This window comes from Gouania willdenowi, chromosome 14 (genome assembly GCF_900634775.1).
Source record: "Gouania willdenowi chromosome 14, fGouWil2.1, whole genome shotgun sequence".
Taxonomy (NCBI): Eukaryota; Metazoa; Chordata; class Actinopteri; order Blenniiformes; family Gobiesocidae; genus Gouania; species Gouania willdenowi.
In genome coordinates this window covers 4,797,651-4,816,608 of record NC_041057.1, presented here as the reverse complement: position 1 = coordinate 4,816,608, position 18,958 = coordinate 4,797,651, and the positions used below count along the sequence as shown (strand labels likewise).

At 36.5% G+C, this 18,958-nt stretch overlaps 1 protein-coding gene across 4 annotated transcripts in view; it reads right to left on the bottom strand.

The window, feature by feature from the left end:
- The window catches only part of nrg2a (neuregulin 2a), a 145,799-nt gene that overhangs the window by 5,984 nt on the left and 120,857 nt on the right, over positions 1 to 18,958 (bottom strand). For 2 of the 4 annotated variants that reach the window (XM_028466510.1, XM_028466513.1), the window contains exons 5-10: positions 18,126 to 18,184; positions 10,957 to 10,980; positions 7,986 to 8,088; positions 6,123 to 6,246; positions 5,860 to 5,987; positions 3,338 to 3,562 (exon numbers count right to left, since the gene is read on the bottom strand). In XM_028466510.1, coding sequence (XP_028322311.1) covers positions 3,338 to 3,562; positions 5,860 to 5,987; positions 6,123 to 6,246; positions 7,986 to 8,088; positions 10,957 to 10,980; positions 18,126 to 18,184 — 663 coding nt within the window. Of the gene's footprint in view, positions 1 to 3,337; positions 3,563 to 5,859; positions 5,988 to 6,122; positions 6,247 to 7,985; positions 8,089 to 10,956; positions 10,981 to 18,125; positions 18,185 to 18,601; positions 18,679 to 18,958 lie in introns of all 4 variants that reach the window. The other 2 variants (XM_028466512.1, XM_028466511.1) reach the window with 2 other exon arrangements.

Sequence of the window (18,958 nt, the reverse complement as noted above, 5' to 3'; positions counted from 1 at the left end):
TTGCACAAGATGACTAAAAATACACAAAAATTACAGAGTAATGTATGAATTGACAACAAAAATACACAAAATGACTTAAAGAAACATACAATTTTAAGGAAAAAACCACAAAAAGACAACAAAAATTACACAAAAATATATAAAATGTGAACAGAAACACACAAAATTACCCAAAAATGGCACAGGACGACAAAAGATACACAAAATGTCTCAAAGAAACAAAACGAATTACTGATTACTATATATATATATATATATATATATATATATATATATATATATATATATATATATATATATATATATATACAGTATATATGTTTTAATTCTTAATATTATTAAATGATTAATATGCGATGCCGCAACACAATCTTAAACAACTGTATTTTATACTTTCACTTTCTCAAGTCTAAATTCAGTTAAAATAAAACAGTATCAAAAATATGAGCTAATCATGATCAAGAAAAGATTCTGGGGGTCACCAGAAAATTTGTGATATCGACATGGGGTCACAATCCAACAGAGGATGAGAACCACTGGTGTAATTCCTCTGAGCTGTACGGTAAATGTTCCTTTAATGGTCCATCTGATTTAGATGATAAAGTAATGATGAAGCGAGACGTTAAAGGAAAATGATACAGTTTTGAAGACGTTACAGATTGAATAATAGCCTTTGTGTGTGAGTCAATGTTTCCTAATTCTAGCCCTGACGGATGCAACACCCATAATGTGTTCAGTGCAGCTGATTCAAATCAACCAATCGTCATCGAGCTTTGATGACAAGTTTTCATTTCCATCAGGAAGCATGCCAAGCGATCCAGCCTTGTGCGCTGCAGCTTGGAAACACATGAACCATTAGCGTGCTCAGTCTTTGCACTGCGATCAATCCTCAGCCACAACTTCCACCCTGACAATAATAAAGCGTCTAATTAGCAAAAATAAGTGTTTTTACAGGAGTTGTGTTAATGTCCGAGTTAGGCTCCCAATCCGTTGAGTGACGGATCCCCGAGCCGTGAACTGTAGAGAAACTCCAAACTTTAGCCTGAGTTAAGGATTTGTGGGTTTACCATTGAGCTCCATAACAAAGTCTGAGCGTTAATCTTGGGAGCTTTTAAAGTAAAGCTCAAACCCAGGTCACGGGTAATGCAGAGAGCAACCACAGCACTCACTGTGCATGATAAAAGAGATGATGTGAACGCACGTTATTTAGAGCTAGTCCACAGTGTTTATGGTGTTGTTGTTTAGCGTTAGCATAGAGGAGTGATGCTTTACATCTGACACAGATCTGCTTATACTGCCTCTACCATTAGACAATGAGACGTGGGGTTCAAACTCGTGTCTCAGATGTTGCTCTGCTCCCTTTGTTCAGAGACCTCATTAAAAAACATTCTAGTTCACACTCTGGCCAACCTGAATGCATTAATGCAATAATGAAGTGTGTACGGTGTACATTTGAGAACATCCTCAGCCAGGGGTGGACTGGCCATCTGGTATACCGAGCATGGGGCCGTTGACCCAAAGTGGGCAGGTCCGGTCCACTACGTTCTTTTTTTTTTTTTTTTTTTTTTTTTTTTTTTTTTGATAAGCGAGTGGAGGCAGACATGGCAACACGTGGCCAAAAATGGTCCAAAAGTGGCAAAAACGTGGCAAGAAAAGATTGTAAAGTGACTAAAATGGACCAAAAGCAGCAAAGAGTGGACAATAAATGGGCAAATAAAGAGGAACCAAGTGGTTTTTAATGGAAAAGGGATGCTTAAATGGACAAAATGTGGCAAACAATGGTGAAAAAGGGCAAAAAGTGGAATAAAAAGAGGTAAAATGTAGGGAAAAAGGAAACAAGTGGTGATTATTGGGAAAAAGCTAGCTTATTTGGATGAAAAGTGGCAAAAATTGATAGAAATATCAGAAGGAATTTACAAAAATGGACAAAAAATAAGAAAAAAAGGGTATTTATGGGCAAAAAATAGTCAGAAATGTTTCAAAAAAGGGGAAAAATGGGACAAAGGAAATAGGTAAAAAGGGGTTAAAAAGATTCCCCCTCTACATAAAGAGCCACATGTTGAGAATCACTGACTTAATAACAGATTCTACATGGTGTCAATGATAATGGACCAGTCAGAACAGAAAATACCAGGGCTGAATATTTGTCCCGGTCCAGCCCTGTCATCAGGTCTCAGGTCTCAGGAAAACATCTGTCATCTATCAGACCAAACAAACTCATGACTCAGCAGAAACAACAAAACACCTCCGTCAAATGAAACGCCGTCAGAAAAGTCGTGAGACTCAACAGCCTCAGGACGTAAAGCACAACATGAGGTATGTTGAAGAAACTGGAAATACACGACGTCATCAATATGTGCTGCTTCGGATACGAGAGTAAGCTGAAAGCTGCTATTTTCTATTTATTTTTAAAGGTTGAGATATATCCATGTTTTAACTATATATTTATTAATCCATGGGTGTCAAACTCATTTTAGTTCAGGGGCCAAATATGGAGCAGTTTGATCTGAAGTGGGCCACATACTTAACATTATTGTGCCATAGTTTGCACTTCTACGTGTAAATAAAATACAAAATATGAAAGAAACCAACAAAATCCAAGCAATAAGTGACATATATCAGTCACAACAGGATCTTCACTTTAAATTTCTTAGATTTTGTGACCAATTTCTATCTAAATAAGGAAAATATGTCATAATTTGAGGAAAAATGAAGGATTTTGTAAAAATACTGAATTTTTTTCAACAGTTTAACACAAAAAATGACTGTAATCATGCGATAAAAATGAGTGTGTCAAGGTTTATTTTTATTTATTTATTTATTTATTCAGTTTATTTCCGACATGTTTGCATTCACAGAAGTTTTGTTATTTTTTTTTTTTTTTTTTTTATACAATGATTCATGTTTTCTCTGTCATTTTTACATTCTCCTGCGGGCCAAATTGGACGCTCCAAAGGGCCGGATTTGGCCCCTAGGCCATGAGTTTGACACAGGTGTATTAAGCAAATAATATGTTGGTATATCTTGACTTTCAAAAACATAAAAGGAAAGTCATGTGTAGTTCTGGCTCCTTAAAAATAAAACAGCATGCTGTGTTCTACAGACTGAGGCGGTTGAGTCTGATGACTTTTATTTTGAAGCCTGAGGGCGTGTCATTTGACAGCGTTTGGTTTGACAAGTGAGGCCGTTTGATCTGACTGAGGTTTTGCTGAGTCATGAGTCCGTTTGGTAGGACACAGGCTTTCCTGCTATCAGATGCCTCACTCCGAGACCTGAGAATGTCCTAAAATGTGCACCGTACCAGAAAAAAGACAAAGTGGTCAAAAGTATTCCCCACCTGTCGCTGTGGGGGGAGTCTCCCAGAGAGTCGAAGGATTCCCCGTACTGCAGCCCCGCTCGTAGCGGGTCAGAGTAACCACCACAGTGTGCGGCGCGGCGTGCACGTGCCTCCATGCACGCCGGACTGCTGCATTTACTGGTCCCCACGGACGACGACATCATTCCAGGCGAGTCTGAGAGGATGCTGTCTGAGTGTTCCAGGCTCCACGTTCTCTCTTCATGTCTGATGGAACACAAGCAATGACATCATTGGTTGTCAACCTTTGGGTCGTGACCCCATGTGCGTCGCCTGAAATGTCTAGTAATTACTGATATACAATATATATACAGTATATATATACCTCGTTCAGACATGGGCAACAGGAGGCCCGGGGGCCCAAATTAAACAAACAAAATGATTAAAAGTAATTTACAAAAATATAAACTGACGAGTACATGACTCAAAACACATAAAAATACACAAACAATACAAAACATGTATTTTAATTTAGTTTAAGTTAGATTTTATTCCATAGTTTTAGTCTCATTATAGTCTTTTAGTTTAGTTTAAGTTAGATTTTATTCCATAGTTTTAGTCTCATTTTTGTCTTTTAGTTTAGTTTAAGTTAGATTTTATTCCACAGTTTAAGTCTCATTTTAGTTTAGTTTAGTTTTAGTTAGATTTCATTCCTCAGTTTAAGTCTCATTTTAGTTTAGTTTAGTTTTAGTTAGATTTTATTCCATAGTTTGTCACATTTTAGTCTTTTAGTTTAGTTTAGTTTAAGTTAGATTTCATTCCACAGTTTAAGTCTCATTTTAGTTTAGTTTAGTTCGAATTTATTGCATAGTTTTAGTCTCGTTTTAGTCTTTTAGTTTAGTTTAGATTTTATTCCATTGTTTTAGTCTCATTTTAATCTTTTAGTTTAGTTTAATTTACTTTTAGTTGGAATTTATTCGAGAGTTTTATTCTTATTTTATTCATTTAGCTTAGTTTTAGTTAGAATTTAGTCCATAAAGTTTTAGTATTATTTTAGTCTTTTAGTTTAGTTTTAGATAGATTGTTTCATTGGACTAAATTCTGTTATTGACCAATTAAACTCCATTCATTGGTATTTACTGTATACAGCGCCACTCACAGTCACAACACGAGTCATGAGTGTTAACTGTAATGACCATATGTGGAGGTGGCTGAATCAAGCCAAATGATTGTAATTACAGCATATTGTTGACAGGGCCACGTGCTGGTGTTTACGCCCATAAAATACCAATATCAATAGAAAAAGACGTGAACAAAAGGCATGAGTGGGCGGGTGTTTGTCCACTCCCTGCACGTGCCTGTATATGAACACGCACGTGACTCCATCCACAGTCAACACAGCACTTTGTTTAAACCGTTGCTAAAGAACTCACGAAACTGTATGTGACGTGTTCTAAATCAGTCATTTTACCTGTACTTTAGTACAATTTAAAAGAAGCAAAGTAATTACATTACATTTCTACACCGTTACTGGGTAAATTATTAATTTTGTGGTTATTTTCTTATTTCTGTTTCATGTTACATTGAACATTATCCATATGTTCTTAGTCGCAGCCACTTTATTCAGCTCAGGTTGGAGTTTCTACCCATTGTGTTGTTAGTCAGTCAATTACCTATTTCAATTACAAATACGTCCTTAATTATACATGTTCAATTACAACTCAATTACGATTACAGTGACCAGCATTTTTCTAAATACAATTATTATTTTCCCTTTGAAAATCAATTACAATTACTAAAGTTAACTTACAATTACCAAGTCTTTGATAAATAAGCCCATAACATGTAACCTTCCTCTTGTGTTAGCTTTCTGTTAGCATCTTTTTTGATAACGGGTCAGTTTGACCCATGTCTTAAATCAGCTGTAAAATACACTAAAATATGTTATCTATTATCTAATTTGTTTTTCATCTCTTGGTAACCTTTTTAGGCTTCCTAATAAATACAAATATTGGTATTAATAATTTTGATGTGGGCGTCTGAGCCTTTTTTCTGTCAGTATACGCCTAGATTTATATTTTCTTTTAAATGGCAAAAAAAAAAAAAAAAAATCCTGAAAAGAAGTGACAGGTGGTTGGAAATGTTTATATTAAATGTATTTTAATAATTAGTAACTACATGTGTAATAGAACTGAAACATGGTTCCACAGGTTTGCGTTTAATTACATTGGTATTGACAGTTTTTGTAGAATTTCTATGCTAATTACAATTATCTCAATTCAAATACAATTACAACAGTAAAAAATGAATTATCAATTTTTCAATTAGCATTATAAATGACCCCAACCCTGGTTGTTACCCACATGGCACATTAGAGTTCATAAATGTATCTATATTTAGAGTCAGATTTTTTATATATATTTTGAATTGAATTAATTGGTGTTATTTTATTACATTAATTTATTTAATTAATTTAATGTAATTAATTTAATCATTAATTAATTAAATTAATTTATTGACAAACCTTTTATTTATTTTATGCATATGCGTTTTTTTGTGCGTACCTGTGAGTCGATGAGTGAGCTCGTGTGGAAGAGTTGTGAGATCTGGAAGAGGCGTGACTTGCAGGAAACGATCCCTCCGTGGCAGGTCGTATGACTCGTTCAGTTGCTGGGATGTTCTTTGATATGTACTTTGGTTGTTTTTTTTAGGAGTGAGAGAAAGAATTGGCAGACAAAACAAATGAAGTCAAAGTCTGTTATACAACTGCTTTGAACAGATGTTCCACTGCCATTAATAATGTCGGGAATCCTGTAGTGAAACATACATCTACCATTGGGATCTCCTCCGGGCCAGGTCCTGGGTGATTGGGTCCGTTTGCAAGGTTACGATTGGGATGTTCTGGACACATGTTTTGTCGCAGATGATTGTGCATCTTCTTTCTTTGTTTCCTGTCAAACAAATTGGCAGAAGTACAAGTACAAGTAAGTCATCCATAAAATACTCAAGTACAAGTATAAGCTCAATTAAATCATACTCAAAGTAAAAGTTACTTTCATCCCACCATGTTTATTTTTGCTAATAGGTCTTCCCACGGTTCCCTTGCATACAGTAAACATCTCATGTACAAACTTATTTTCCACAAAGGCATCTGTGAAAAATAAAAGGTTTTGTGACAATGTAACATTTTTATTCCATCCATCCATCCATTTTCTTCCGCTTTTATCCGGGGCCGGGTCGCGGAGGCAGCAGTCTCAGCAGAGATGCCCAGATCCACGCACACCTCCTCCAGCGTGTCCTGGGCCTTCCACGAGGCCTCTTCCCAATTGGACATGCCTGAAACACCTCCCGAGGGAAGCGACCAGGAGGCATCCGAAACAGATGCCCGAGCCACCTCAGCTGGCTCCTTTCAACGTGAAGGAGCAGCGACTCTACTCAGAGCTCCTCCCGAGTACCTGAGCTTCTCACCCTATCTCGAAGGGTGCGCCCAGCCACCCTACGAAGGAAACTCATTTCGGCCGCCTGTATCCGCGATCTTGTCCTTTCGGTCATTACCCAAATCTCATGACCATAGGTGAGGGTAGGAACGTAGATCGATCGGTAAATCGAGAGCTTTGCCCCCCGACTTAGCTACCTCTTCACCACAACAGTCCGATACAGCGACCGCATCACTGCTGACACCGCACCGATCCGTCTGTCGATCTCACGCTCCATCCGACCTTCACTCGTGAACAAGACCCCGAGATACTTGAACTCCTCCGCTTGAGGCTAGGACTCTCCACCGACCCAGAGAGGGGAAGCCACCTTTTTGCGGTTGAGAAACATGGCCTCAGATTTGGAGGTGCTGATCCTCATCCCGGCCGCTTCACACTTGGCTGCAAACCGCCCCAGTGCACGCTGAAGGTCCTGATTTGAGGAAGCTAACAGAACAACATCATCTGCAAACAGCAGAGATGAAATCCTGAGGTTCCCAAATCGGACCCCCTCCGGTCCCTGGCTGCACCTAGAAATTCTGTCCATAAAAATAATGAACAGAACCGGTGACAAAGGGCAGCCCTGGCGGAGATCAACATGCACTGGGAACAGGTCTGACTTACTGCCGGCAATGCGAACCGGGCTCCTGCTGCGGTCATACAGGGAAAGGAAAGCCCTTAGCAAAGGGCCCCAGACCCCATACTCCCGGAGCACCCCCCACAGGGCACCAACGAGGGACACGGTCGAACGCCTTCTCCAGATCCACAAAGCACATGTGGACTGGTTGGGCGAACTCCCACGAACCCTCGAGCACCCGATGAGGGGTATAGAGCTGGTCCAGTGTGCCATGACCGGGACGAAAACCGCATTGTTCCTCCTGAATCCGAGGTTCGACTATCTGCCGCATCCTCCTCTCCAGCACCCTGGAGTAGACCTTGCCGGGGAGGCTGAGGAGTGTGATCCCTCTGTAGTTGGAGCACACCCTCCGATCCCCCTTCTTAAAGAGAGGGACCACCACCCCGATCTGTCAATCCAGTGGCACTGTCCCCAACTGCCACGCGATGTTGCAGAGACGTGTCAACCAAGACAGTCCTACAACATCCAGAGACTTGAGGTACTCAGGACGAATTTTATAATCCATTACTTTCACCTCTGCAAACTGGTTACTCTCCAGCTTTTCAATGAATAATTGACTGTGGATTGAGAAATGACTTACTTGGTTTTGCAGTAGGCCACCACGCACACGATGCCCACTACCAACAGAGCCACGCAGATGCCCGTGATTGTCAGGACTCTTTTCTGGTACAGTTCCTCTGCCTCTGTTAATGCATCACACACACACACATGCACACAAAGACACACACACACACACACACACACACACACACACACACAAATGCATACACGAGAGACGACAGAAAAGAAAAATTAGTATTTTTATAGGTGTCCATGGTTTCAACTTTTCCACTGTACATCTGCTACACTTTTCCTGAGCAGAACAAAAAAAGAAAAAGAAAAAGAAGAAGCTAGATCCTCCTTTTCCCTGACAACTCACTCTCAAATCTCTCCTCTCACATAATCACAAGGACAACAGATGCCGCGTATTTCCCCGCGCTGCAGTAAGGCGGCGTGGGTGCGGCTGGAAGCTTAGCAATTGTCAAGCTGATCTATTAAGCAAATGTTTTTGTTTTTTTTTTTGTAGAAAAATCTTCATTTTTTTACTCTACATAATATGAGTCCTGGATAATAATTGATCCTCTCTCTAAATCCTTTCAGTGGAGGAAGTTTACCAGCAGCACTGATGCTCCAATGATGACATAATGAAGCTTAAAAGCTTTTAAAAGGTTTAGATCTGCCTGATCAAGTCACATTTGTTGGAATTTTAAACTACTTCATCAACCAGTGAGGTTGGAACTCATGAAAGGATCAAAATGTATTTATGACAATTTGATTGTTTTGGCAAAAAACATAAAAAAAAAACAAAAAACAACTGAGTGGTTGAGAGAACATGTTTTTTTGTGTTCTTTATTTACATAAAAACTAACAGAAAATAAGACTTTAAAATGGTTATATGCTAATTTATCATTTAAATCTTCATGTTCTATTTCGATCAAAGGTTGGGTTGCTTTAGGATTGTTTTGTACATTGATAAAAAGCAGTTTGATCATTAATTTAATATTAATGATAATAACCATAGTTAGGATTGACTAGTACATGTACTCATTTTTGGTTTCCTAGGGGAGAAAAAAGCATCACTCGTACTACTTGTAAGCATGTTATGTTAATGAGGGGGCGGGGGAAAGTTAATCCAGGCTTGCCATTGGCTTTCAAAAATATTACAACCAATCAGGGAGCTGGATTTGGTTCTAATCCCTCCTACCTCATTTGCATTAGGTTTACTATTGCACTACTGTTGAATCTTTTAGATTTACTAATAAACTAAAAACAGTTTGACTTACTTTGACTGTACGAGTAGTAAAAACTGTAATAATAATAGCAGTAGCCCCGCAAACATGTTGAAGCAGCTTTCAGTTGTTATGCTGCAAAGAAATGGAACAAACTGAACTGAAGTCAGGAACAAATGTGAACATTTTTAAATTTAATTTAAATATCTCTACTGTTTATGAGTGAGGGGGAGATTTCCAGCTCCCTGATTGGTCGGAATATTTTTTGAAAGCCAATGGCAAGCCTGAATTAACTTCTCCCCATCACCTTATTAGGATATAATACTAACTAGTAGTACGAGTGATACTATTTGGTATCTTTGGTATGGATATAGAAATTTGGTTCTATGTACAATATAGGTGAAGTGTTCATTTGTATATAGGTATCTCATATTATAATTATATGGTTAGTATATAATATTACTGTATATACATTGTTTATGAATGTAGGTGTATATCTGTATATATACATGCAAGTGAATGTAAAACAACTTTATTTATATAGTACATATTACAACAAATGTATATACAAGTATCTTATAGATAAACTGGTTTTAAGTGATTTGGATGAATTAAATCCGACTTAATCCTACTCCTTTTATGAATAAGTAAAAGTTTAACTGAAATCTTAATTTCTGTTTTTGACTTGTTTTGGAACATAACTTCTTCTGTCTTGGTTGTTGGCGTGCTGCAACCAACTTGAATAGGTGCATATCGCCACCTACTGTACTGGAGTGTTTAAACTTTACTCTGAAAATTAACTTGTTTTGTGACATTCCTTTTATTTACCATGTATTGTTTTTGTTTTCAAACGTTCAAAGATAATAAATCAAATCAAATCAATTTGCTCGGCTATGAAAGTGTACTCGCACACTAGTAAACTTGACTAAAATTGACTACTTGTACTAGTAGAGCTTAACTATGGTTGCACATTTAGGCTCAAACATTTAGGCTCAAACAGCTTTCCATAATACAGTAAATTAAAAAAAATCGTACAAACAAAGCTTCAAATTAGAGTAAATGAATATATTCATGTTGCTGTATTAACATTTATGGACTACAAGTAGTTCAAAATGTTCTATCAACCACCACAGACTGTCGCTGGGAGAAAAATCAAGTAACAGGAAACGAGATCCAGCAATAAAAGGAGGAGGAAATAAATCTGTAGATTCAATAAAACATGACATGCTCATATCACTGCATTCACTTCTTCAGACATAACTCAAACAGGTGAATCATATTACTTTTCATTTCAATGTTGCAATTCAGCATTAACAATGATGGATGAGGTGATGTCAGAGGAACGGACGACAATCAAACATGAAGAAGATGAAGAAGAAGGAAAAAAAAAAAGGAGAGCGATGCATGGCAAGAGGAGACAGATGCTTAAAGCTGAAAAGATGATTGGTTGGTAGCCACAAACATGACATGTCATGCTTGTTACAGATGAGGAGGCAAAAAAAAAACAAAAAACAAACCAAAAAGCATCTCCATGAGGTGAACGATGTCATCAGAAAAAAATCTCAGTTAATTAAAAATTCCATTGCACATGTATGAGAGATGGATGCGTTCACAACCAGGTTATTGACGTTCGATAAAGGATCACATGTCATTCTATTGAGTTATGATCGACTGGTTAATCAAGGGGAATTTTGGATACAGTCTCAGAGCAGATGAAAGAGGAGCATGTCAAACGTTCAGAGCTATGCTACGATGGAGAGTCAAAAACGGATTGGTCCATACCCATAAATTCAATCCCAAGATGCTCTGCCAGCGCAGAGGGTTGAGAGTCGGAAGAGAAAACAGAAAACAGAAAGAGCCGATTAAAGAGTGCGACACCCTCCAACGTGACGTGGAATTATGGCATTACTGCAGCAACTGTGACTAAAACATCCGTGGAAACGACATTCTCACTGACATCTATACAGCATGCAAGACGCACGACAAAACCACAATTAACACACAAACACACAAAGCTACTGCACATTAGCAACACAACAACAACATGCCACAACTCTAGTGCGTGAGAATTTTTACTGATTAGAATCAGATTTAGTCTAAATTCAAATGTTTTTGATTTACATTTGTTTTTCGTAATAATAGTAACAAATTGATCCTTTTGAACTTTTTGTACCCATACACTTTTATATTGATTCCGACAGACTTTTGTCGTACCTTATGTTGTTTTTATGGTAACTGTGTACGTTTGGCTTCAATATTTGAACTGTTGTTGGGAGGGGCATGTGAAATTTCATTCTAATTTTTGCAATGACAATGAGAAAAGAATTCCATTCTATTCTATTCCATCATAAAAGTCAATGACAGTGTTTTTCCACCTTGGGGTTGGGGCCCCATATGGGGTCGCCTGAAATGTCTTGTAAAACTGAAGTAAAAAATGTATTATAATTATGTTTTTGAATGATTGTTCGTTTTCAAATACACATCACACATGGTAAATATCAAATAACTGTTTCCTAAACTTTCTCAAAAAATTTCTAAAAATCCTAGTTCAGATAAAATGCAGTATGCAAATATCTGAGTGAAGCTTAAATTTGATTAGTTTCAATAATTTTATAATTCCAGCAAGTTAATTTTGTCTTCATTTATTCAGACAACTTTTTTTTTTACTTTGATCTCCTGACATGTTTCGGCTGTCAACTGCCAGTCTTCTTCAGAGGTGTCTGAGAACGCTTTGATTCTTCTTTGACTTCACTGCAACAATTCCAGCAAGTTATTTTTGTCTTCTTTTTGAATACAGTAATATGTTAGGGTTGCATTTATTCAGAATGAATGAAATCTGAACAAATAAAACCATAACACATTATTCAATAATACATCAAAGCGATCAGCAGATGCCTCTGAAGGCATCTGAAAGAAGACTGGCAGTTGACACTCTAAACATGTAACCTACATGTTAAAAAAAGATACATGTGAATGAAAACTATATAAATTATATTTATGTATTTTTCTTTACCTAATAAAAACTAAATGATAATTTTGTCATATGGGATGAACGCCAATCAGAACTCATGTGATCACGTGATCATTACGTATTGATCTCATTAAATCTGTCTGTGTGTAATTACAAACATTAATAACATCCAATATCAGGTTGATCAATGCTAATTGAATCTTTTTTTTTTAATAAAAGCAATAATTCTTATGTTTTATAATTCAGTCGACTATATCTGTAACAGATTCAGTCGACTAAAACCTTAATGTCAATTAGTTGACTAAAATTAGATTATAACTGAAATGGCTTTGATGACTAAATCGCAGCCACTCTAAATCTTATTAAGTCCACTTCAAAACAAATTATATTTTAGTCGACTATATCAGTAACAAAGTTAGTCGACTAAAATGTTACTGTCAAATAGTTGATTATAATTGAAATTGTCCCGATGACTAAATTTTGTCTAAATCCAAGTTGCATTTTAGTCAAAAGACTGACAAAAACGTAATAAAAAATAACACTAGTGTCTATTTAAATGAGATTCTAGCTGTTTTTTTCCAGTAAGTTTTTTTTTAATTCCACTGCAAATGGAAATAAGCTGTAACTGAACTAAAATCATATTAACCAAAAAAAAATAAAAATAAATAAATAAATTATTACATTTGTGAATGTTTGATTAAGGATTTACTTTTGTTACTTCGTGTAGAGGGAAAAGTGCGTCAGCTGCTTGAAAATGCTACAGTGTGAGTTCCTGAACACACCCATCACATGAACAGGCAAGTTAAAAAAGGAGTGGATCGGCTCTGTTTTGGAATAATCACACTGAATAAGAAGAATTAATAGCTGGGAACATGTGATACATACAGTACATGTGATACTAATTGAAAACTATTGGGAGGCTGTAGCGACTTGCACTCGAGTGCGTTTAAGCCACGTGGGCCAAACAAAGAGTACCATCTGTTTACACAACAACAACACAACTCTTCCTCTGGAGTGTGCGCATACGCGGAGTTATCGGTTGAGAAACTATGTTGATTTTTTTTTTTTTTCATAAAATAGTTTTCTGCTCCTTTGATTCTAACATATTAATGTTAGTTTCATGTCACAGATGTTAGTTCTACCTCAGGTGTGTAGTAAAAGTTTTCAGTGAAATGCTGCCAAAACTTTTGAGACTTTAGGTTGGTTCTTCTTCTCTTGCGCAATTGAGTTTAGCATGAATTTACAACATTAAATGCCCCCCAGTGGTCAAAAGTTTTCATTAAAGTTGTGAAATCATATTAAAATGTTAAAGATTTTTTTTTTTAACATAAAATAGTTTTCTGCTGCTTTTTGATGTGTAGTATAAGTTTTCAGTGAAATGGTGCCAATCCTTTGAGACTTTAGGTTGGTTCTTCTTCTGTCGTGCAATTCTTCTTCACAATGTAAATAGTGAAGTGACATTGCACCCTGCAGTTCATATATGGTACTGCAGCAAAAAATGAAGCCAAACTCTTGACACTTTAGGTTGGTTCTTCTTTTGTTGCGCAATTGATTTTATCATGAATTTACAACATTAAACGGTACATTGATGCAAATTTTTTTAGTCAACCTTATCAATTATGATACAAATTACTTTTGTGTGTTACACACATTGTGATTGGCTCATATCTTGAGACGGTCTATATATTTAATTCTGTTTTTTTCTTTTTCCCCCTCTGGCAAGAATCTCAAACTCCGCCTATGAGTGTGTGCAGAAAGGTGTTGAGAGCAAAAATTGGATTTAGGCTTTAGTCTGATTAGATCTTGTCCAAAGTCAGCACATTATCGGTGAAACGTACAAGCTAACGCTCTAACTTTAGGTTGTGTCTGTCGTGTTTTCAGCTGCACTAAAGCTAAGCAGACATAAAGTCCTTGGGAACAGGAGTAAGAGCTTCCACACAGCTCGCCGTCTGCGTTTGCCAAAAAAGCAAAGTAATTTCAGCACAGTGCATTACGACTTAATGCGAGGTGAAATTACTTGTAGTTTCACAAAAGGATTTTTCTCTTATTGTACTCGGGGCCAACAGACAACAGAACAGTGTGTGTGAGCCGTAGTACGAGCCCAGCTACAGGGATGAAACTTCAATAACAGATGCAATTTTGTTACTTTTTTTTTTTTTTTTTTTGTAAGTTGCATTCAATTGTAACCATATGGGCTTGCAAAGGCATGATACTAACACACACAAAAAAATGCACTCAGAGGGAAGGAAATGATTGGCTGTCTTCCATTCTAAATCACAGACTTTAAATGCAATTCAATATCATTATTAAACAAGATCTACAATGGCTCAATTATTTATGTTTAATTACCACCAAACGGAGCTGTTTTCTTCTTGTAAATAGGACGTTAGATTTTTTTTGTTTTGGTCTAAATATTTGGATTAATTGGATTTTTGAAGGTTTTAGGAACACTTTTGATAGAATATATGGATTCACTAAGACATGGCATTTTTTTTTTACAAGTTTGAGGAAATAATTGACTGTGTTTGCTGGTTGACTTTCAATGTAATTCTGTATCATTATTAAACATGGACATTTATGGTATTTTTTTAAACAAAAAAACAAAAACAAAAAAATCAAGAACGAGATCTACGACTCAATTGTTTATGTTTAATTACGGCCGAAAAAAAAAAGAAAACACATTTGGATAGGAGACCATTGGCTGTATCATTATTAAATGTGGCCATTTATGGCATTTTTTAAACAAAAAAAATAAATAATCAAGAACGAACTCAATTGGTTATGTTTAATTACGGCTAAAACAGAGCTGTTTTCTTTTTATAAATAGGACAAAAATGCACTTAGATAGAAGGAGACGATTGTCTGTCTTCCATTCTAAATGACAGACTTTAAATGCAATTCTATATCATTATTAAACATGGCCATTTATGGTATTTTTTAAACAAAAAAATAATAATCAAGAATAATATCTATAACAACTCAATTTTTTATGTTTACGGCCACAATGGAACTGCTTTCTTCTTGTAAATAGGAAAAAAAATGCACTTAGATAGGAAACCGTTGGCTGTTTTTCATTCTAAATGACAGATTTTAAATGTAATTCTATATTATTATTAAATGTGGCCATTTATGGTATTTATAATAAATCAAGAACGAGATCTATAACGACTCAATTGTTTGTTTAATTACCGCCAAAAAAATCACTCAATACTTGACGTACCTTGAATATAATCAACTAACTGGTAATAGCATCATGTAAACTGAAGACTGTAAGGCTATAATCTAAGGAAGCGTGACTGCAAACCATGTGCAAGAGCCTTCAAAGTAAAAGAACGCCTCCAGGGCAAGATCTATCACGACGGAGTCTTGCACAAACCTTCCTCTAATCTTGTATAATTCTGCGTTTGATGAATGCGTTTGCTGATGTGACCGTGTGGACGAGTGCAGAGCTCACTGCTTTCACCCCAGGCTTGTGCCGCAGTTTTTTTTTTTTTTCTGACAACACTCAAGGATAGAGGCGTGAACTCTGCACCGAGGACATCGTGCTGTGAGAACGCTAATTTGGTTTGCTTGATATTTTTCCAAACACATACTACAGTTTATGGGGGATGTTTTGAATTGGACTCGATAAAAGTTCGGAGTGGCTGTGATTATTGCGCTTGTTAGGAACGAACCGACTGATCAAAAACACAAGGAAGTTGCTGTGAGTTATTGAACGACTTGTTCTAACATGACATGCCTTGTTGTCCTGTCTTAGAGTACAATTATTAAACGTCAGAACAAATCAATGGAGGAGGGAGATTTTTTCCATTGTTGTTGCTGTAAACCAGTGGTTCTCAACTCTTTATGTCAATCCAGTACCCCCTTTCTCTTATTTCTGAATTAAAGTACCCCCTTATATCTGACTACAACAACTTGAGAGCATAAAAACGGAATGAATGAGTGATAACACACATTTTAAATAATCTTATTTTGTAAATAATTGAATTAAACAGTATATAGTGCTTCCTGGATAGATGTATTTCTATAGTTTTTGTCATTTACATTCATCTCCCTCCTGATGAGGGACCAAGACTAACCTTTGTGTTCAAACCACAATCATTTCTATCATCATTTTGTGTGTTTTTGGTGTCATTTTGTTGTTGTTTGTCTGGTTTTTTTTTTATTATTCAGTATATATTTCTCTTATTTTGTGTGTTTTTATTGTAATTTTTGTGTGTTGTTGGCATTATTTAAAATATTTTCTCATAGAGTATGTGCATTTGGTGTCGTTTGGTTGTTTCTTATGTCGTTTTGTATGTTTCTCTCTTATTTTTGTGTATTTTGTCGGGATCTTGTCTATTTTTCTCGTGTCTTTGTTGTGTTGTTTTGTGTGTTGCTGGTAATAGTATTTTTCCCTGTTAGTGCGTGTGTTTTTGGTGTCACTTAGTGTATTTTGTCATTGTTTGTCTCTTATTTTTATTATTCAGTCTATTTTTTCTCTTATTTTGTGTGTTTTTCATGTTGCTTTGTGAGTTGCTGGTAATATTCAGTGTGATGGTCATTTTTAACTAAAAGTAAACATTATAAAAGCCCATATTTTTAATGCTTTCATTAATTAATTTTCCTTTCTTTTTCCTTTCATTTGAGAAACACTGCTGTAAACAAGCTGAGTTAATCCATATTACCCTTTTTGGTCTAACAATAAAACAATGTTGGCACTGAAATCGATGGTGCAACTACCAAAAGTTCCACTCCTGTGTTTAAGTTGGGTACGTTTCAAGTCGTTCCATCTGTGCCCCATCAGCTGCCTGTTTAAAAGTAAACGTTCCTGGCTGCTTTTGGTTTCATCGTGGATTATATTAGTTCCTGATTGCACAAACAAACATACATCATTAGTAAGTGAACTTAACGTAACCACAGCATTAGATAAAGTTGTTACGTACATTCAACATCAGACGACTGTTTGCGGCTATCGCTCGCAATAAGCTAGCTCCTACTTTGATAATAAACATGCAACAACACGATATCCAACACAGACGTCACTAATCTATGGTAGCGTGCAGGGTTGGGGTCAATTATTATTGTATTTGTGTAATTTATAATTAATGACAAATGTTGGTGTAATTATAATTGTAATTTTAAAAAATCTGTTTCTGTTGTAATTGTAATGAACTTATAATTGAGTTCAGATAATTTACTTTTTAATTGAAATTGCCATGAAAATAATAAAAATTGTCAATTATGATTTAACGCAAAATTTACAGTTCTATACATATGTAGTTAATAATGATTAAAATATGTTTTCACATCTTATCTTTCATATCTAGGGGTATACTGACGCAAAACAGGCTCAGACGCCCACAGCAAATATATTAAAATCTATATTTTCATTGATTAGGAAGCCTAACAAGGTAATCAATAAATTAGATGATAGACATTTGTTTTTAGTGTATTTTACAGCTGATTTAGGAGCCGTTAAAAGATGCTAATAGAAAGCTAACATAAGAGGAAGGTTAACGTTTATGGGGTTATTTATTTCAGTAATTGAGAACGTAATTGCAATTGACTTTCAGGAAAAAAAAAAAAAAAATTGTAATTGCCGGTCACCATAATCATAATTGAGCTGCAATTGACCATAAATAATGAAAAAACGTAAATGTAATTGAAAAATAAAATTTTTTAGTTCGTGCATTCTGCTTTAAGGGGGTACCAGTTTAAGCATCTAACACAATATATTTATTATATCCTTTTTCCCCTTCCTCCTTTTTTTTTTAATATTATTTTTCTATTTATATTTTCTATTCATATATATCCTCCATTATTGAATTTTTTTATTTTGGGATCAATAAAGATAAAAAATAAAATGTAATTGACCCCAACCCTGAGTATAACAGGAAATCAAGGCAATACTGTAACCTGCATGCACACACACACACACATACACTAATACACACACACGACAGTCTGGACAGTGATGCGGAAGAGGAAATCGACATACGGTAGAAACTGGCCATAACGTAGGTTTGACAGCGATCACCAGTAAAGTCATTGGGACACCTGATGGAAAGAAACAAAGCCACAGAAAAGAGGAGGAGGAGGAGGAGGAGGAGGAGGAGGAGGAGGAGGAGGAGGAGGAGGAGGAGCAGGGGTGGTGGATGAGTGAGGAAATAAAAGGGGAGAGGAGACAAAAAGTGGAGTTTGTGTAGAAAAAGGTGAGGGTTGAAGGGGAGAGAGGGGGGGAAAGGAGAGAGAGAGAGAGGGTTAAACCAACAGCACATCCATAGGCAGCAGAAGCAGCGTTGCCCTGGACCACACCGGCGTGATGTGCACAGCTCATTGCATTGTGTCGACCTGAGAGGGAGAAAGTGGAGGAGCGAGAGGAAAACAACCAAACAAATCCTGCAGCAAAGAGTCCACCAACAGTGACAGCTTAGTCTCTGTTGTTCTCTCTGCTCGGGGGAAAAGTCAACATACTTTTGTACGGATTGGGACTGTACAACCGCCGCGGGTCAGTCTTTAAGCATCGCTGGCCGGAGTATCCTTCCGGACATCTGGGAAGGAGCACACAGGTGTTATGAACAGAGACCAACACAGGAAGTGGGACTTTAAATCCAATGGCATGAATTCACCTTGGAACCATTGAACAAAAATAAATAAATAAAAGGAATAAAAACTAAATGTTTGTTAGTTTTCCCAAGTTCATCATGCTAGCAACATCAACAGCTAAAGCAGGCTACACACATACAAGACAATGGTGACATTTTTTTGAGATAAGTCTGTATAAAGTCCCAAAAAAGTATGACAAATGTGATCAACATGTTAAAAGAAGGA